This window comes from Hibiscus syriacus, unplaced genomic scaffold (assembly GCF_006381635.1).
Source record: "Hibiscus syriacus cultivar Baekdansim isolate YM2019G1 unplaced genomic scaffold, ASM638163v2 tig00112260_pilon, whole genome shotgun sequence".
In the NCBI taxonomy this organism is placed as follows: Eukaryota; Viridiplantae; Streptophyta; class Magnoliopsida; order Malvales; family Malvaceae; genus Hibiscus; species Hibiscus syriacus.
The window spans coordinates 69386-89905 of NW_024063288.1; the positions used below are offsets into that span (position 1 = coordinate 69386).

General features: G+C 34.7%; 3 protein-coding genes, 1 non-coding gene and 2 pseudogenes across 5 annotated transcripts; 3 read left to right on the forward strand and 3 right to left on the reverse strand.

Moving 5' to 3' along the window:
• Positions 1–1815: 1815 nt before the first annotated feature.
• On the reverse strand, positions 1816–3293 carry LOC120176917 (thylakoid lumenal 16.5 kDa protein, chloroplastic-like). Of its 2 annotated transcripts, none has more exons than XM_039183204.1 (4): positions 2897–3293; positions 2591–2730; positions 2283–2355; positions 1816–1995 (listed from the first exon to the last, which is right to left on the reverse strand). In XM_039183204.1, the coding sequence occupies exons 1-4, from the start codon at positions 3276–3278 to the stop codon at positions 1967–1969; spliced, it is 624 nt and encodes a 207-aa protein (XP_039039135.1). In that variant the 5' UTR covers positions 3279–3293; the 3' UTR covers positions 1816–1966. The 2 variants fall into 2 exon arrangements, with proteins under 2 accessions (XP_039039135.1, XP_039039134.1); XM_039183203.1 differs by having other exon boundaries at positions 1816–2076.
• A 1016-nt stretch (positions 3294–4309) lies between these two features.
• Positions 4310–4412, forward strand: LOC120176925. Its single transcript, XR_005521362.1, has one exon. It is a non-coding gene; the product is annotated as a U6 spliceosomal RNA (small nuclear RNA).
• A 3830-nt stretch (positions 4413–8242) lies between these two features.
• LOC120176915 (glucan endo-1,3-beta-glucosidase 14-like) lies at positions 8243–11405 on the forward strand. The gene is made up of 3 exons (XM_039183202.1): positions 8243–8664; positions 9281–10323; positions 11109–11405. The coding sequence occupies exons 1-3, from the start codon at positions 8613–8615 to the stop codon at positions 11184–11186; spliced, it is 1173 nt and encodes a 390-aa protein (XP_039039133.1). The 5' UTR covers positions 8243–8612; the 3' UTR covers positions 11187–11405.
• Positions 11406–12244: 839 nt separating this feature from the next.
• On the reverse strand, positions 12245–16009 carry LOC120176901 (probable serine/threonine-protein kinase PIX13). The gene is made up of 8 exons (XM_039183193.1): positions 15845–16009; positions 15261–15397; positions 15055–15152; positions 14747–14931; positions 13888–14585; positions 13600–13800; positions 12674–12823; positions 12245–12559 (listed from the first exon to the last, which is right to left on the reverse strand). Exons 1-8 carry the CDS (start codon positions 16005–16007, stop codon positions 12260–12262), a joined length of 1932 nt encoding a protein of 643 aa, XP_039039124.1. The 5' UTR covers positions 16008–16009; the 3' UTR covers positions 12245–12259.
• Positions 16010–16422: 413 nt separating this feature from the next.
• The window catches only part of LOC120176897, a 50193-nt pseudogene continuing 46095 nt past the window's right edge, over positions 16423–20520 (reverse strand).
• LOC120176896 lies at positions 16725–20428 on the forward strand (annotated as a pseudogene).

The following is a 20520-nucleotide window of genomic DNA, read 5'->3' on the forward strand; positions in this document are numbered from 1 at the left end:
CATTGTCTATCTTAATCATTTATCATATTTTACACTCTATTACGTAACTGAATACAAATAAAAGTTCCATGTACATTATTACACCAAATTAAAACTCACGTAATACATCACACGCCTAATGAAAGTTCATGTGTAAATGTTTATATTTATCCACAATTATAGATTAATTACCTCAATTTAGAAGTGTTTTCCTAATTAGATTGTGTTGTATAAGTTTGTTGATGGTATAATTTGGGTTTCGACTTCCCATTGTTGTAAGTCGTTTATTCTTTCTAATTTAAATGGAGAGCCGTAAACTGTAATTTTAGGAAGAGTGATGAATTAAAGACAATGAGTAGTATGAGTTCGAGAGATAGAAAGAGTTCATTTCTCGGTCTTACATGAGGATTTATACACTGACCCTTAATGTTGATATCAGACATAAAATCATGATAACTACTCGTAGGATGACAAGACGAATGTATATGATCGCCTAATTGTGGATTTGACTCTAACAACAAATAACATGGGTTTACCAAAGGTCATGTCAAATGATTGCAGTTGATAATCCTCAAGAAACAAATGATAACAGAGACAAGAATTGCAAAAGAAGCCTGAAAAATGTAAAACAAAGTTAATAAATCGAACTTAAAGTGATGCAATTACCAACAATTCTGACTTGCACAAAGAATATATACATGAATATTCCTAGTGGAATTTATTATTTTTAGTGATGATATTGCATGTGTTCACTTCGTGGATGACAACAAACGAACATAATTTAGTTCGTATACGTTAATAAATAATAACAAAATAAAGCAAATACAAATAAGGAAATGATAAATCCATGTCCTCGAGACACACATAGGATCTCTGCCTTCGTTTTCTTCAAACCATACCTTTAAATTTACTGGGAATTTAGGGTACTTCTTCAATCTTAAAAACATAATCTTTTTGTTTATCAGATGCTTCACTGATGAGCCTGCTCGTGAAATCATCCATCTTAGTTTGATTGTTGATTTTCCGGCATGAGACCAAAGTGGATATGAGGGAAGTGCGCCCACTATGAACATAAATAATAAAAGAAGTCAGTAAGTATCATCAGGGATGGATCAAGTAGATTAAGTGCCATATATTTTAGTTTTTTTATGCATTCTTTATTGAAAATATATTTTCGTCAATCTAAATTTTATAAGTTCATCGATTCTTAAAATTTTTTAAAGCTTTTCCCCTTAATATAAAATATTTCGTTCGTCCCTATACATAATCAAACTTTTTACAGGTTTAAATGAACTTACATTCTTAGCAGCAGTGTTGAATGCTTCCCTGTGGTTAATATTTGGATTGTTGGCCTTGATCCTTTGGATCTCCCCTCTACATAAGTTTCCATATAAAATTAATCAATGGTAAATATATAGGTTTTTATCCGAATATCATCTGAAAAAAAGTTAAAAATAACACCCTTTTAATATTTTTGAGATGCTTGAGACATAACACACTCTTAGTCCACGACTCTTTCACTTATAGTCAAAATCATCACCAATTCACCATAAAGTACACAAATAATCCCCGGACTATAGGCGTTGATTTTTTTTGATTCTCTCAACTTTTAAAAGTTATAAAATGGTCCCTCAGCTGTAGATCATTATTTTGTTGAGTCTCGACTATTAAATGTTACAAAATGGTCACCCGACTATTCATATGTTCTAAACTCTCCAAACAACTCTATTTTCATTGAGGGTGGTAACCGATTGTTATTTGAAACATTTGTTTCCTATGTATTGGTCAGACCTAGAGTTTACAGTACTGGATGGAACTCATAATGTCCTTCTGGTATGTTGCAATCAATTGGAAGGATAAATACTCATTCTTACAGAAAAGTGAGAAATTCGTATGCTTGTTGAGATTGATAAATCTTACTAACAACCGAAGCTCATATAAATTGAGCAAAGTCATAGCAACTCTTATGAAAGTAGCATACTTTTCTTCAAAGTCCTCTAAGTTGTCCAGTAAGCCCTGTCAAGGTCATCCATTTCTCAAATGCAGTTGCAGATTCCACAAATGCTACTTTAGATGTTTCAACATCATTTTTTGTAGCTGCAGAGTACATTGCAAAACAAGAAAAGCCATAACCAAAACAAATATTAGTTTTGAATAGTACTGATGCTGTTTGCTAACAACATGTAGGTGAAGGTTAGAAACTATAGTTTTCTTTGATAGTCACTTGGATGATGCAACTATGCATTTATTCAACCTCGATGCTTGAATATCGAGTTCTTTTTTTATTTGAATGAGTGAACTACCTGATGATATCAATGAAGCTAACGAAGAATTGAATGTCTCGACCTGCGTTGTCTCTTCAGGACTAGAGCTCAGCTGTTAAGAGAAGTAAAGAAAACCAGTCGTGACATCTTCAGAACATAGGGCATCTTCAAGAAAACCAGCATTGTGGAATTCAGATACTAATATGACAGCAAAATCAGAATTTTCGAAAAACTAAGACCCAAAATCTGATCTCTTGAAACATTTTCTATGAATGGGGCTGTCTGTTAGAGTATAATATTGCTGAAAATCAAATATGCAAACATTGTTAAGAAGATTCATCAATGACCTTGTTGAAGGCTACATTGGCATTCTTGACCCACTCTGTATCAGTGCTTCCCCCAAGAACTGAACTAGCTGCAGATAGATCATTGTTGTCAATGGCTTGTCCAATTTGGCTCAACTTGTAGACAAGATCCTGCAAATATCCTGAAACATTCCATTTCATTGCAGTAATCTTTAGCAAACAGCAACAAAGACAAGAATATTTGCTGTTGAACTTAAGAACATGGCAGGGCTTATATCATCAGGAGTAAGAATTCCATTGAGAGACAATGTTTCATAGAACTTCAATCCAACAAAGAAGAAAACCAACCTTTCTCTTTGCTTGATGAACTGATTACTCCTTGTCTTTCAAGCCTCTTCTGTCTATCCTTCTTGACTTTCTCCAAAAGCTCTTCATCATCATCGGCCTCTAGAATTGCTGCAATGGCATTGGAGCAGCCATTTCCAGCAGCCAACACCAAGCTGGTGATGAAACAAAGGGAAAAGCCTCTTTTATTTAAAACTGGAGCGTGTAGTAGAGATTCATTGAATGCTTTGCAAAGGGTTCTTCTTCTTTGGACATTTTGATTGTTGAGATAAACAAATGCAGGCCCTAATGTTGATGATGATGAAGAAGAACAGGAAGAAGATGTTGAAGGGGAAAGAGAAGATGGGTAGAAGGAGCTAGCAGTTGAGAGAAATGCAGTTGCCATTTTTTTTTAAATTCCCTTATTTTTTCTGGAGAAGTTTTTGGGAAAAATTAGAGGTATTAGCAGAAGATAAGGTTGCTGGATTCTGTTGGGTTATCTGCTCCAGTCATTTTTCAAATACTCTAAGGGATTCTAACGAAGGTATAAATGAATATGATCGTGAACAATTATGTTTATTAAGAATTTCAAAATTATTAAATAAACTATTGCATACTGTTATATCTTTGAAGACCGACTTTTGAAAACTTCTAAATTTCTGTCAGACATAATCTATGAAAATTGTCGGCTTTTCATTAATTAAGGTCTCCAAATAGATCTTTTCGCTTATCAGAGTCTTTAGAGAATCCACGTTCTTAGGAGAAAGGTCTCAGGGTCAAGAATAATGTATAGACAAGACATCTAATAGGCCCATGTGACCTATTAGAATAAAATCTAAGATTTGATGACTAGATTTATCTATGAATAGTCATATAATGATTTCATGTCTCACATCGTAGCTAAGGATCACTATAAATAACACCAACCAAGATTGATCAAGGGACCAAACCTTCCATGATATAGATATCATCTTCTTTCTTTCTCTTATTACCAATTCTTTTCGTATAAAAACATTGATCAACGCCCATTTTATTGTCAATCACAACTTTCTATTAAAAAAATGACATGTTAATGGTAAAAAAAATCAATTTATTTTCATCAGCACACTATAATTCAACAATTTATTTAGTATGAATTGAAGTGTAATATTTTTAGAAGGACCATAATAGAATTTTGGTCGATTGAATCAGGGGTCAAGGTCCCTTCCTGCAGCGAACATGATAACTAGTAGTTTGGTTTAAATTTTGTACCGGGTTGAGCCCATGGCTTTTGTACCCAGTTGAGCCACAACTCGACCTATGACTGAACCAGCCCACACCGTGGGACTTGATCTTAGTTAGGTACAGTATTTAGTCGGGGACCAACTAAATATCCCACACCCGTTAGGAATTTTATAACAAGAACATTTTATATAGAAGAAACAACTACATCTGCTTGTCCCTTCGGGGACATCCGATAAAATTGGAACGATACAGAGAAGATTAGCATGGCCCCTGCGCAAGGATGACACGCACAAATCGAGAAATGGTCCAAATTTTTTTTATCTTCGGCTCCATCTCTTTCTCTGTTTTCTGTGCTTTTTTTCTTCTTAGTTTGAAGATCGGATTACAATCTGGGCTTCGTCTTTCTTAATTCTCCTGAACAGTGAGTATTTCGAGATTCGTTATTTAGGGATTTGATTTAGTTTGTGATCCGAGTTTGCAGGGTTTTTCATTGTAAGTTCCATATAGTTTTAGAACTTTATTTGGTAATTGGTAGTGAATATTAGTTATAAGGTGCTTGCCGCTAAGTCTACTTATGAATTTATCTTTTATGTTCCAAACCCTAACTTTTTGACTCAATAAAGCTGTGGAATCGGAGAATGTGAAACTGACCAGAATTTGCATACATAATATGCTTAAAAAATTATTGTTTATTGACCCCAACCGAAGTACCAATTGCTGCAGGATGAATTGGAATTGGTTGCCTTTAAGCTCCAAACTCACCTGCAGTTGACATGCTTAAAGAGGTAGAATGATCAAAATTTCATGTATTGGTCTTGCAAATGATTGTCAGTTTGTCACTTTGAATCCGTAAAATTTGTTGCTTCGAAGAAATTCTCAATGTGACCTAAACTAATTCAGGTTCAGCCTTTCGTTGTTGCTTTCTATCGTAGAAGACCTTGCTCCGTGTGACATGAGCTAATTCAGGTTCAGTCTTTAGTTGTTGCTTTCTATCGCATAAAGGCCTTGCTCAGTGTGACATGAGATAATTCAGCTTCAGCTTTTCGTTGTTGCTTTCTATCGCATAAAGGCCTTGTTCAGTGTGACATGAGATAATTCAGCTTCAGCTTTTCGTTGTTGCTTTCTATCGCATAAAGGCCTTGCTCAGTGTGACATGAGCTAATTCAGCTCCAACCTTTTGTTGTTGCTTTCTATCGTATAAAGGCCTTGCTCAGTGTGACATGAGCTAATTCAGCTTCAGGTTTTAGTTCGAATTAACCAAATATCCTGCATCCATATGAATCAGAACAATGAAACCCTTAAATTATAGGAACCAGCATTCAGCATATATTAACATGATAGAAATTTTGAGAAATGGTTCACACGGTTTTTTTTCTAGTTTTTTAGCTTTTGCAGGTCGGTCTCCATAGCTGTTTTCTTTGAATTTTAATGCTTAGCTTGGCGTTCAACTTCATGGAGTTTGCTCACTTAATCTTTCAACTTAAGAGTCTTCTTCCAGGTTTGGTTTGTTTTACTCACTAAATTTTATTCGCTGTATAAGTGCGGAGCTTTACGAATTCAGAGTAGTGAGTATTATGCTTTGTGTATGAATTGGGCTGATCTTTTTATTCCATCTCTGTATCTGGTCATACCAAATTTCTACTCATCAATGCTTGCTTTTCACTCTCTTAAAATTTTATAAATTCGTTTCCTTATATAAAATCATGCTTCCGTCCCTACTCTATGATTTGAATGATGTCCGACGACGTATGATGGTTGTACTAGGATCATAAGAGAGGGCCCTGGCCCTTCAAAACTTTGGTAAATTAACATTCAGTCTTTTGAAAATTTTAATTAAGTTCCTTAAAAAAGTTTAGAAATTCTTATTATGTTTCAAATGTTTTGAATATTTTTAATCAAGTACCTCTTAATTTTTTAAAAGTTGTCATTGATTCTCAAAATTTTTTATGATTTTAGTGAGGATTCCATTGAGCCGTTGAAAATGGGGAATTTTGTCTTGTTTTTCTCTGTAATGAATACGCGTTAAGGGTTCAGAATCCAAAAGTATAAAGTTGAGTAGTACTACTTTATATTGAATATATATGAACCTTCTTTTGTCTACCAATCGTTAACTTCCCTTTTTTTCTTCAAATTGCCTACTTCCCTAAGGAACACCCTTTCTCCCCCCATATAATATATATATCAGATCCAATTAAGAGTTTTACATCTTTTTAAGACGGTTGGACGAAGTAAATCAAAAGTTAAGATTAACAATAAAATATGAGAAGATATTAAATGGAAAAAAAAAATTGATCTCCGCCTTTAATTTTCCTCGTAAAACTAAGAGTTTTACACTGAGTGTAAGTTGATCTTAATCTATATATATATATATATATATGGTCTTATAACATAATGTAAAATTCTTTTAATTTTACATAGATTTAAGATCATTAGACGAATAAAAGTGAATGACTAACCATGGATCACATCAGTACTGTAACGGTCAATGACGGAAAACGTTGGTCAAAATGTCACATTTGATTTATTTTTTGAGTTGGAGAGTCATATTGAGTGTGAAAATAATTTGATTGTCATATTGGTTTTTCTTAAAAATATAAGGGTCTTAGATACATTTTTGCCTATATTTTTTTTTATATTTTTTCATATATCATATATAATTAAGAGATTCAAGTTAAACTTGAAAATTCATATATTAATTATTAAATTTTCTGAATTATTATTATTTTAATTATTTTAATTAAATTTTATAATTTAACTCAAAATTTATTTATTTTTCAATTCAAATATAGTTTTGGTGCTCATAATAGAAAATGGGAAAGTTTGAGTTTGCTTCATCTGGTCATTGCCAAGACATTAGTATACCGAACGTGTGGCAGCAAGACAACATGCCAAATAAAAGTGGTCTACGCGTTTCAAAAGATTAGCACACACATACTTCCACGCGCTTTCAGTTTTGATCAAACCCCTTTCTTATTATTTTTGTATTTATTAAAAAGATAAAATACTCAAATGATCCTTTGATTATAGTATAAAATTAAACATACTTAAATGCTCATATAGTTATATAATTTAAAAAATTATACTTTTAATACATAAACTATATATACTAAATATTTGAAGAGATTTTTTATTTTTTTTTATAAATCTCAGGTGAATATAAGATAGTATTTGATCTAATATTATAAACTATCACACTCATAAATATGTGGTGCTTGAACTTAAAATCTCAAGGAATAACAAAAATCATATAATCGTTGAAGTTGTTTGATTCGTATTTTTTTATACAATACTTAAATTAATCATAATTCGTATATGGTATAATAATATCAATAAACTATATTTACATCCGGTGACAAAATCAGGATTACTATATATATTAAAATATTATTATATATATTTTAAAAAATAAGATCTATGTTCATGTAAACGAAACTTTCTCAACGTCATAAAATATAATGAAAAGTGGATAAGACCATTTATCTTTAAGATAAATTACATGTTTAATATTTAAATTATTATTTTTGTTCTGTTTTGATATTTAAATTTTATTTTTTTAAAATTATACTTAATATTTAATTTATATTTTATTTTAGTACCCTATCAACTGTCGTTAAAAACTTACGATGATGTTAACATATCATCGTAAGGTAATATCACATCATCACTGAAAAAAAAAATTAAGTCAATAGTTCTATTAATTTCTTAAACAAAAAATACTAAATTAAAACATAAACTAAACGATAGATATAATTTTTTTAAAAATAAAATTTAAATACCAAAATAAAAAAAAAATAATTTAGATATTAAATATGTAGTTTACCCTTATTTTTTATAGTGTGATTACTTTTAGTTTAAAAAATCTTTAGTTCTTTTCATATTTATAACAAATCAAGGGGAAAAACATTTAATTCTTCCCACATTTGGCGCGTGTTATAACCTTAGAGCAAAGCGAGTGGGTAAGAAATCAAAGTTCAAAACTTCAGAATTGGGAAGGAAGCACTGATCAATAACAAACGAATCAAAGCAAGACACCAACTTTAACACCTAAACCCCCAAAAAAACTGTTATTTTTCTCTTTTTTAGTGCAATAAAGAACATATTTTAGTGATTTAAAAGGAGAAGCAGCTAAGCTAAGACAACAGAACTCACTCAATAGTTAAAAGGAAAAGAGAAAAAAAATCTGGCCTAAGCGCTTCTCCCTCGTCAAAATCCCACAGAGAACAACCTCCCAAAGAGGGAGAGAAAAAGCTTTTGTTCTGCTCTAAAATCACTTCACAGTTCACAATCTTCCATTCCCAGAGTTACCCAGATTTTAGTTGAAGAAAGAAAAGAAGCTGAGGTCGTTATGAGAGTAAAATAACAAAGGCTTGCAGGGACAGTGAAGTAGAAAGGGAGACAATCTTTACTGTGTTATAGCATGCCAGAGTTACGAGACGCATTGCATTGAAGGAATTTCTTCCATTTTCTTTTTGTCTTTCCCTTGTGAGGATCGATTCTAATAATAATAAAAAAGGCAATGAAAAGTTTTGGGGTTCATCTGTTCTTCCTGATCTTTCTTGCTGCAATTGGTACTTTCTCCTTTTCTCTTTTCATTTTTTAAGGGTTATAATCAATTCATTTGTGGATTGTTTTTTATGGTTTTTTATGTTGTCTGAATTGGGTTGATCTTGGAATTTGTTTAATTTTTTGTTTTGATCAGTTTATATTGTCTTTTCTAATGAAACTTTACCTTGTTCATGCTTTGTTTGAAAGGATTGCTCTTTTTGCAATCTGCAATTGTATTCTAATTGCTGTATATATTTAGTTGTGTTTGGGATTTGATTGCCAGGGTTAGTAGATTGAATAGGAAATCAGTTTGGTGGATAATGTTTTGATTCGCGTCTAGTTGAAATATGAGATTTTTCTTCCTTAGAACTTTGATTTATAAAGATGGTTTTACTGGTGTAAAAGGTTTATATGTTCAATTGTTAATGGCATTAAGTGTTCTTGCATCTCTTTGTATCTGTCCCTTGGTTGCTTCCTTCTTTTCAGCCTATCTTTCTAAGGGTTTGAGAATTATTTAATGTCGGGACTCGTGATCGATAAGTTAAGACTATTGTTATTATGATTGTTTTCCTGTTTATGGCATGTTGCTTAGAAATCAGATGTCTGATTAAAAAGCTGTGTTTTGAATCTTTTCTCCAGCATCTGCGAGTGTGACTGTGCAAGCATTCACCGGAACCTATGGCATTAACTATGGAAGAATTGCAAATAACATACTTTCACCCGATGAAGTTGTCACACTTCTTAAGTCTGCAAAAATAAAGAATGTTCGCATTTATGATTTCGATCTCAATGTCATCAAAGCATTTAGTGGGACGGGGCTGGAACTTGTGGTTGGACTCCCAAACGAAAATCTGAGAGACGTGAGTGCCAATGCTGAACATGCTATGAATTGGGTCAAGGACAACGTGCAGGCATATCTTCCTGATACGCAGATTCGTGGGATCGCTATAGGGAATGAAATCTTAGGAGGGAGTGATGAATTTTCGGGATTTCTTCTGGGCGCAGTTAAGAATGTTTACAATGCATTAGATAAGCTTAAATTGAGTCATGTAGTTCAGGTTACCACAGCACATTCGCAAGCTGTTTTTGCTGATTCCTTCCCTCCTTCATCATGTGTATTCAAAGATAATGTTGTTCAGTACATGAAGCCACTCTTGGAGTTTTTTTCGCAAATCGGCTCACCATTCTGTTTAAATGCGTACCCGTTTCTAGCCTACATGTATAATAAAGACCAAATTGATATCAATTATGCTCTCTTCCTACCAACGGAAGGAGCAGATGATCCGAAAACTGAGTTGCATTACGATAACCTGCTTGATGCTCAGATTGATGCAGCCTATGCTGCCTTAGAAAAAGCCGGATTTGGAAAGATGGAAGTCATCATCACAGAGACTGGATGGGCTTCACATGGAGATGAGACTGAAGCTGCGGCAATAGCAAGTAATGCAAGAACATACAATTACAATTTGCGGAAGAGGCTTGCAAAGATGAAAGGAACTCCATTCAGGCCAAAAAATGTGGTTAAGGCATATGTTTTTGCAATCTTTAATGAAAATTTGAAGCCTGGGGCAACTTCTGAGAAGAATTTCGGACTGTTTAAACCGGATGGGAGCATCTCGTATGACATTGGGTTTCATGGATATAAATCTTCATCTGCAGATTCATCGCTGCCGTCTCTGAAGGTAAGAGGTTTTCTCCCACCCTTGACATATATATTACTAGTTTTGTGTATTCTCAGACAGAATTAGCAAATTCGTAGAATAAATCTTATCTGAGCCGTCTCTGAAGGTACGAGGTTTTCTCCCACCCTTGACATATATATTACTAGATTTCTGTATTCTCAGACAGAATTAGCAAATTCATAGAATAAATCTTCTTTGACTTGCTAGTTTTCTTTCAGACTATCAGTTGTCGAACCAAAATGATTTAATGTTCATATGATGCTGGAAAGATGCCAAATAACCATAGGTGGATCAATTTGTTAGTAGGAATGCCAGTATCGCTAGGCCGAACCAATGCAGTCTAACTGTTTCCTGAACTACCTGTGACCAGAGTAGCTTAAAGACAATAAATGGTTTCTTACTGATTGAAACTATATAGGGGCCTTTGCACTCGATCTATTTCATCCACCATTATCAACCGAACAATCATACCGTTACACCAATGCTAAATGGGAAGCACTTCCTTCAATTAGAAGCATCTTATTTCCATGTGTTTTATGTAGTATTTTACTAGCCAGTACTGCATTCATACCTGGTACCTCTGGTCCTCTGGTTTGGTTTCTTGATAGCATGAACCGGAATCCCTGATGGATGAAATTTAAATTTGCACATAGCAAATATGTGGTTTGATTGAATCACTTGTTTGTGATGATTAGCTCGTATAACATCACATGAAAAGTTAAAGTTGCTGTAGTATGTTCTTTTTACCTCCTATTTCATTGTATTTTTTATGTGAAATTTCACAGGAAATTCGAGCTGCTGGTCGGTTCATCTCCTACTCCATATTATTAACAATGGCTACTGCATTAGTGCTTCTATTCTGAAGATGGTAATTGAACATTGAATCTCTGTTGGGTCGCGTTCTGTTCTGCACTTGCATTTACATTTGATGCTAAACCCGAACCCGGAGATTCTATAGTTTTTATATAAGAACTTCAGAGAAGAATCCAATACACCTGATTTTTGTACCTTTAGAAAACACATGATGGGAAGTTGCTGATTACTTCACAAATATCAGAAAAAATGCATATATCTTGTACCTCCGTATATCTCTCTTGTAACTTTAGTTAGTATAATGGAATATTCTGTGCTTACAGTTTTTAGTGTTTGCATGCATCAAATGTAAAGAAGCTTGAGACTAATCTCGTCGAGCCGAGTTTTGCATGTGTTGTTTAACTAATCAAGTTGAGAAATAATCTGAAACATTAAATCGACTGTTTTCGGCTATCTTGTTGCCATCGATAAGAATGCTCATCAGTAGAGCTACATCTTCTAGTGTTATCGTGACTTCACTATTGAAAAATGGAAAGCTCGATTCTCGTTCGTTCAACAGGAGCAGAAACAAATTGTGGAATCAATTTCATGAAATCCATTTGACCAATCGTGAAGAAACTAACATCTTTCATCTGTCCATGGATTTGCTCGTGAAGAAACTAACGTCTTCGTTTCCTTTTATAACAGTCTAAGAGACATGCCCTTTAATATTAATAAGTGCGGCGACTTTATATTTTTCGAATTTAGGGTTTTGGGGTTTCAAGAAGTATCAGGTTAATATCGAAAATATTTTTTTTTTATCTTTTACGAAACACAAACATACTTTGATACTAGTCGTTCGAAAATATTACATTTATTAATTTAGATTAAAGTGACTAAATTGATAGAATAGGTAAGTGATGAAGATTAAAATGTAATTATAGAAATTTATTTGGCAATTTAATAGTTGAGTGGCCTGATTAAAAAAATATTAGTTCGTTGGTCTAAATAGAACTTATCCCATAGTTTAGTGACTATTTAGGTACTTTACCCGAAAAAATTTAAACAGAAGAAATGGTAATTAATTATATTTTACAGCAAGTGCGATAGGAGAAAAAGAGAATTTTTTAGTGGTGTGAATGATTCAATTGAGCATTTCTCCATAATTCACTTGACTCGAGCTTCCTGTTGTCATTGCCCTCTTAAATTTATAGCTTTTCACTTCAGCTGAAGAAGAAATGCCAAAACTTCTGCATCTCCAAAGGTTTGCGGAGAAAGATGTGTTCTTCATCCCACTCGTTACATCTTCATCTTCGTATTCATAGCAGTTTTCATGTTCCATTGTCTTCACACAATTGTGAGTAAATTTTGATTTTAATGGAGAATGGTCCTCATCTAAACTACTTGCCTTGCTTCCTGTAATGTATTCAAGATTTGAAACCACCTGAAATCAAAGATAATAAGAGTAAACAATCTGTACAAGAAAACAAGCATTTGATTCAAGTATAAGCACATGCATGCATGCATCCATGTATGTATGATCTAGCTTGATGTTTACCTTATCCATGGTTAATCTTTTCTTGGGATTTTTGCTTATACATTTTTCTGCCAGTTGAGCCATCCTGTAAAGCTGGAAGACATCAATGGAATCGCCAATTCTGGGATCAACTAGCTCTAAATACCTCCTTTGTTTAATCAGTGTTCTTGCCTGTGGAAAAACAGTGCGACATAACAAAACCTATAAGCAATAAACCCCAAACCCTTTCTTAGTTTTTGTCCATGAATTTATTATAATTGTGTGATATGATTTACAGTATTTACTAAATTACCCATGTTAAAAAAACCATTACGTGCCCTAATCTCGTAACATTTAACTAAATACTCATTTTGATATTTATTCTTATTTTTTGAAACACTTTGATCTCATTGTTTCATTTTGGGAGAAAATATCCCCTCATTAGATGGAAATCATTAATTAACTGTCACCGCTACCATTAACGTGGTAAACTATATGTATTCAAAGTATTGACGTGACATATGTAACATATAAATTGATGACGAGACACATATCATGTGTCTAAAGTGATGATGTGATATATGTCAAATATTCAAATTGATGACGTGATATATATTATTTGTCAAAAGTGATGATGTGATACGTCAAATCATCACTCTAAACACTTGACATTATTATATCATCGCTTTAGACATGGTTCATATGTCATATCATCACTTTGAACACGTGATATACACCACGTTATCACTTTGGACATATAAAACGTATCACGTCGGTGATAAGTAATGATCATTACTCAACTATTAATTATTATTTAACTAAGAATATTTTACCATAAAATAAAAAACTGAGAATTAAAGTTCTTTAGAAAAAAAAAATAAGGAATAAAATATTTTGTCAAATGTTAGGGTGAATTTTAATTTTATACCTTGTTATTAATGTGTGATTTACAGTATTTAGTAAATTACCCATGTCAAAAAATCTTTATGTCCCAGAACTTTGTCCATGGCCGTCTTCCCTGTAAGTATCTCTAGTAGAACCATACCAAAAGAGTATGCATCTGTCTGAGTAGACAATGTCCCATTCTCAAGAAATTCTGGGGGTAAATACTTAGATGTCTGAATCTTGTTTTGCGTCGAGCTCGGCTCTGCTACCCCAAAATCTCCAAGCTTAAACAAAACATTTGTAACATGAACTTTCAGATATATTAAGGTTTAAAATGGATGTAATTATGACACATAAGTTGAAGTTCTTACCAGTGGTTCAAAACCATGTGTTAGAAAAATGTTACTTGATCTTATATTTTTGTGAATGATGTTGTTTTGATGCAGGTGGCTTAGACCCTTGGCTGCACCAATTGCTACTTTTACCCTTTGTGTCCAACTCAATGGCATAGGTTTACCTTCTGCTTCAAATTTGTATAAAATATTAGCTTTCGAGTTTCGACATTGTCGATGATGCCAAGTGTATGCTAAAATGCCTGAATCAGAGTTGTCCTTACTTGTTAAATGTTGATTAAGTGAACCATTGCAGACATACTCGTAAACAAGTAACCTATGAGTTCCTTCTGCACAGCAACCTAACAGTATGACTAAGTTCTTGTGTCGAATTCTGATGAGTTTATCTATTTCTGATTTGAATTCCTTCGGTTCTTGAAACGATATATTGTTTTTCGCAGGTTTAATGACAATGGCCTGCTTGTTTTCTAGCTGACCTCTGAAAGTACGTTCGAAACCGCGTTGTGATAGATTGTTCTTTGATGAGAATCCATCTGTAGCTGCATGGAGTTCAACATATGTGAAATCTTTTCTCCATTCAGTGATATGAATTCTTCTATCACAAATGCTGCATCCTGGATTTTCAAGGGTTTCTTCGGCTTGCAACCTTGTGTTTGAAGAACTGCTGGTATTTACAAGTCTCTGGTTTTGACTTACTTTATTAGCATCCGATCCACCTGTATAAAGTTGTATGTTTGATGAACAAATTTCATTTCTAGATGCTGACATGATGTTGATCTGACATGTGGTAATTAGATATCGGTCAACTAAGTCACTTCGGCATTTTAAGCTATGGCATTAGACCTTACTGGCTAGATTATATCATAGTTCATCTTACCTGTTGGGAAAAGTTCAATGCTGAAGAGATCATCTTCATCTAGGAACCCTGGCATCATATCATTATAAGTTGCACAAAACTTTGTTGTTGGTCCTCGTAATAGCTTGATGCCATTGTTTTTCTTCATCCTCGATACACCACACGAAAGCTTTTCCATAAAGATTTTCTTGTTTTTCTTCATCTTCCTGGTTCAGAAAAGGCCCCTTTGAATCAAATTCATTTGCATTTCTATTTATACATCTTTGGTTTTTCATCTCTAAATAATGCAAGCTTATGCACTGTTTTTTATTTTTATTTTTCTGCCAAACCTGTCTAGAATTACCCATGTTGGCTTCATATTTTGTGCTGATTGCATAGCCACAAGTGCTGGTGATGTTCCTGATGTTACTTCTACCCTGAACTCAACCTGAGTTACCAATGGTGATCTCTCATTAGCATGTGATATTTTTCACCTAGGGGATGATTCGACCTGACACGAATAGAATATAAATAATTAAAAACATTTTTTACTAACTTTTTCAGCTTTGCAGACCTTGGAAATTTCCAATATTTCAGCATTATTCTCAAACTCCTTCCTTGCTGCTTCCTTATCAACAATTCTGTGATTTGCTGCAACCTTTGAACTGGAATCCACTTTCTTCCTATACCCTACTTCAAAAAGCAGATCAAGAACACAAATTGGATTAAAAAAAAAACTCAGTCAAAATGATGTAAACAATCTCATAATATTGAAAAAAAGGTAAATTGCGTATTTAGTCACCTATATATTTCTATGGTTTTGTTTTGATCACCTAACTATTTTCTTTTTTTCAAAATCATACATAAAGTTAGGTTTTGATTATGTTTTGTCTATCCACCATTAAAAATAAACAAAACTACTGATGTGACAATTTTATTTTTTCAATGATGACGTGACTTTACCTTATAGTAATATGTCAATATTATCATATTTTTTAAACAAAATGTGAAAAAAACGGAAATAAAACGTAACGTTAGATATACTTTTGGGGGAAAATAGTTGGTGATCATCAAAATGAAATTGCGGAAATAGGTGAGTGATTAAATACGCAGTTTACCAGAAAAATTACGTAATCTTACAAAGCTTCCTTGTCCCCTTGACAGATTCAGGTTTAGTAGGATCAGTAACCTGATGAAGAACCCCAAGGAGGACAATCATATCTCCAGGCTTGAGAAGTAAGCCATGAATTGCCCATTTAATAGCACTTGAACAAACTTGCTTAGATGCATCTTGGATTACCATTACTCTTTGATATTCCATTGCAGAATTTGAGAACCCCCCCAAATCTGTTTTCTGAAGCTATCTGTCTCTCATTCTCTGATATGACAATCTTAAAGTTATCTACTTATAGTTTTGTCAGTGGTCAAAGTTTGACACCACATTCCTGGAAAAGTGTTTGTTTTTTTTATCTTTGAAGATATAATTCGTTAAGAACAGGGATTGGAAGATTCCAAAACTGAAATCAAGGGAAAAGATTCTATTGGTTTGGCTGTTTAGGTGAAGGAATTCACTGCATGTTCATGGCATGATAATTCCAAAGCCAAGCATTGTTGGAACAATTATTGTCGTAATTTGTTTGTTTGTAGAACAGGAAACCAGGGAAGCTCTGATGTTTTAAATTATGGGTCAAGAGCTGCAAAATTTATGAATTTTACTAATATATTTTGTTCTTATACTTGGAATTGTTAAGATAGAAGGTGGCCAGCATTTGATTCAAGGTTAAATTTGACACAATTACCTCTAACGATGAATATCAAATTAAAATTAAAATTAAATAGTAAATATAATTTTAAAAGGATAAAATTTAAATACTAAAACAGAAAAAAATTAAGTTGAATGAAGTGTAAAGGGGGGCTAGATTGTCTCCCTGATCCATATGGTAAGACAGTAACGATGGAGTCAGCAATACAGCTTGAAACGAAACCAATGTACCCTTCCCTTTCTTCCCGTTTGCCTTCTAATTCGCGTTAGGACAGTCAAAACGGAATTCCCGAAAATGTCGATACCCATCCCGAGACCGTTACCCAATGACTCGTGGGATTCCACACTCCCCGGTCCACCCACTAGCAACAACTTCGGATCTGCTGATCTAAGCCCCTCCGGTCTCCTCGCTTTCGCCTTCGGCTCCTCCGTTTCCGTCGTTGACTCTCGTTCTCTCCAACTCTTTGCCACCATTCCTCTCCCTCCTCCGTCCTCCTCCAATTCCTCCTCTTCTCTCTCCCCTTTCGTCACCTCCGTTCGCTGGACCCCTCTCCCTCTTGGCTGCGACCTCCTCTCCACCGAACCTTCCTCTTCTCATCTCATCCTCGCCGCCGCCGATCGCCACGGTCGTATAGCTCTCCTCGATTTTCGGCTCCGTTCTCTCATCCTTTCCATTGATCCTCCCGATCCTTCCTCGAAATTCGGTGTCCAGGACCTTTGTTGGGTGCAGGCTCGGTCCGATTCTTTCCATCTAGCTTCTCTCCGTGGCCCTTCTTATCTTTCTCTTTACAACACATCCTCTTCTCGGTGCATCTTCAAGTATGACGCTTCACCTGAATATCTATCGCGTATCCGCCGCGATCGTTTCGACTCCCGCCATTTGTGTGTCGTCGGACTCAAAGGGTTTCTTCTTTAGATCAAAGTGTTGGGAGAAGGAGAAGACGATATTGCCCTCAAGAAACCCCAGATTCGAACCGATTGTACTGAGTTACTTAAGCTTGAAAAGGATGCTGCTGCTGGAGGAGGAGGAGGAAGTTCTTCTTCTTCTTCTTCCTCTCCCGTTTCTGCTGTTTTCCCGCTCTATGCAGTGCGTTTGGCATTTTCGCCGCACTGGAAGAACGTCATTTACGTGGCGTTTCCTAAGGAGCTGGTGGTTTTTGGTTTGAAGTATGAAACAACACTTCTCTCTGCCACATTGCCGCGCGGGTGTCCAAGTTTCTTGATGGGAAGATCAGCATCTGGCGAAGAAAGGAATAAGGATTTTCTATTTCCATCTTATTCCTGCAACATATGGCATTCAAATTTATACTTGATACGATTGAAGAGGCTGTACTTTGTGTTATTTAAGGATCATAAATGTCGTGTAACTAAATTAGGAAAAAGAGACAAAGTTTTGAACTGGGGACTAGGCAATGTAAATACTTGGAAAGACTTCGAAATATCCTTTCAAGTTATGATAATGATAGATTCTCAGCATCCTGCCCATAAAATCATCTACTCGATGAATGTATGTTATTTAAAATCTATATCACTGGTTGAACTGTGATATGGTTTTCATCAACTTGTAAACTATATATCCACTGCTTCAGTCATGCGAATCTGTTTATTAGTTTATCATCTTGTAGAGAACTAGAGATAGAATCATATCGGCAATCAACTAAAGTTTTTTAGTTCTTTTCCGAGGTGATACTTTGTTGTTACAGTAAATATTTTTTGTTTTATTGAGTTTTTTTTTTTTTTTTGCCCGGCCAAAGAAGTTAATGATATTTAAATTCCCAAAGTTGCCTGGAAGGGATTGCTCTCATTTGGTTATTATTACAGAGGAGAACAGATACATGTAATGTGCACAATGGAGGAGTTGATGCCATCAATTGGCTCACCTGTCCCTTCACCATCAGTTCTTGCAGTCCTTATCAGCCAATCACAGTCAACTCTTCAAAATATTAACAAGCTTTATTCAAATTCATCAAATGCTGCATCTGATGTGGATTTTGATAATCCTTTCGAGTTTTGTGATGATACTCTTCTGGTTGCTAAGGCTCATTTGATATCCATCTCTGATGATGGCAAACTATGGAGCTGGATCTTGACTGCTGAAGGGAATGGAGTTATAGAGAAGGATGTTAGAAATTCTGGTAGTATTGCTGATGTCTCTGATGATTCAACTAATACAACTGTAATGTTTTCTAAGGATGGACTTGCTACGAAAGGCAGCAGGCAGCTGGACAACATAAATGGTAGCAGAATTCAGCTGCCAAACTCTACTTTTGGCTTTGCGGATGTGACATTTAAGGTTTGCAAATGAATTTTTGTCTTTCTAACTGGCATGACAAAGTGTTCCTTTTTCCTGTTTAGTGTCTCAAGTTCTTGCTGAAGACTTTAGTTTTATTAATTGAACAAAGGGATTGAAACTTTTTATTCTCTTTTCCCCTTTAACTACCTACTTGCCCTGCCCTCCCATATATGAACTTGCAGTTACGAGTCATTACTTTTCTTCCTCTCCACACATATACACACATGTATTTATCTTAGACTAGCTGATTGGAAATTACTTCTCGCAGGTTATTTTGTTGCTCAATGATAAATCATGGGTATCTTAGACTAGCTGATTGGAAATCTGGACTGTATTTATCTTGTAAGTTTAATAGGTTTCCTTGAACGAGTAGAACAATTTCATTAGCTATAACTGACACATATATGGCTTTGGATCCAATTATTCGAATTTATTGGAAAAGCCTTTACAATGAAGAGTTGTAGATCAAATTATATTGTCATACTTTGTACTTCTTCTTTTGAAACTGTAGTTGTGGATATGTAACAATCTAACTGCTCTACACTTCACCTGCACATGTTCCAACTATAACATATGTGCCAATGAAACAGGTTTTTGACGAGTACAGCCGACTTCTGGCTACTGAGTTAGAGAAACAAAGACAAGTAAGAGGAACACTGATTTTGTTTTAATTCAAGGATTTCTTTCTCTGTTCTATTGTTCTTGTCCTACTGGTGCTATAGTGATTTTTACAGTGTAAAGAACCATTTGTTATATTATTCTCTACTCACCATCCTACAGAATTATGAATCTATGCTCGCGGAAGCCAAAAGCAAAAGAGAGAGTACCATTGCTGAGGCAGTGGAGAAAGCTGTGACATCCGAAATGCAGGACATCCAGAGTAATCTGGATAAGTGCACAGAGGAAAAGAATGCTCTTACTGAGGTGTGTTTCGACATTTTCCGTTATACAGTTTCTTTTTGCGCTTAACTTTGTCAAAAAGCATTTGCATAGTTGGTTCTTTAGCATCACTATCAGTTGTACAATTTGTTGCATTTGTTACCACTCTAGTTTTGTTCGTTGCAGGTCAATCGTAAATTCATAAAAGACCAACAAGTTTGGCGCAATAAGGTCAAGGAAATTGAAGAGAGGTACTCTATTTTCCACCCTGGATACTTTTCTTGCCTGAAAAAGGGGAGATTTACTACCAGTGCACATGCAACTCACTTTGTATTTACTCTATTTACTTTGTATTAGCATTTGGCTTTTTCGGGTTCCAGATCTTACAGGTTCTCTGTTTTTCCTTTTAGGGAAGCCTCTGAGTCGAGGTTGATGGATGACAAGATACTTGATCTGGAAGAGCAGGTATCTTAATGACCCAAGTTTATAATTTTCTATGCAATGGCCTGAGATTTTCCAGCTTTGATCGTAGTTCATTGTGACAGATACGTGATCTTAAGGTCTATATTGAAGCTCAGAAGACACTTGTTGACATGACAGATTCCGATAGTATCAGGGGAGGAACGGTCTTGCCTGTTCCATCTGCACAATCATCGTCTGCTAACAGCAGGAGGCACAAGAAATCGGGTCGAAGGCAGACTTAGGGAAAAAGCACATTCATGTTTTTTGTATAGTTGAATGGTATGTTGCCAATGTCTTGTAACATATTTTTGGACTCTGTTTTGTTTCATTTTCCCTGTATGTGAGAAAATAGCAGAAATTCATTGGGACGACTCATAATAGCTGAGAATTACACATTTTCATGAAGATGAATAAGCTACC

Coding starts and splice junctions, on each gene's coding strand:
- LOC120176917 (XM_039183203.1), bottom strand. CDS start 3,278: ATGGCAACTGCATTTCTCTCAACTGCTAGCTCCTTCTACCCATCTTCT. Junction 2,356..2,590: donor CCAATGTAGCCTTCAACAAG/GTCATTGATGAA, acceptor TTCTCTTAACAG/CTGAGCTCTAGTCCTGAAGA. Junction 2,077..2,282: donor AGCTTCATTGATATCATCAG/GTAGTTCACTCA, acceptor TGTACTCTGCAG/CTACAAAAAATGATGTTGAA.
- LOC120176915 (XM_039183202.1), top strand. CDS start 8,613: ATGAAAAGTTTTGGGGTTCATCTGTTCTTCCTGATCTTTCTTGCTGCA. Junction 8,665..9,280: donor GATCTTTCTTGCTGCAATTG/GTACTTTCTCCT, acceptor TCTTTTCTCCAG/CATCTGCGAGTGTGACTGTG. Junction 10,324..11,108: donor CATCGCTGCCGTCTCTGAAG/GTAAGAGGTTTT, acceptor GAAATTTCACAG/GAAATTCGAGCTGCTGGTCG.
- LOC120176901 (XM_039183193.1), bottom strand. CDS start 16,007: ATGGTAATCCAAGATGCATCTAAGCAAGTTTGTTCAAGTGCTATTAAA. Junction 15,398..15,844: donor CAAGGGGACAAGGAAGCTTT/GTAAGATTACGT, acceptor TGCTTTTTGAAG/TAGGGTATAGGAAGAAAGTG. Junction 14,932..15,054: donor ACATGGGTAATTCTAGACAG/GTTTGGCAGAAA, acceptor TTTCTGAACCAG/GAAGATGAAGAAAAACAAGA.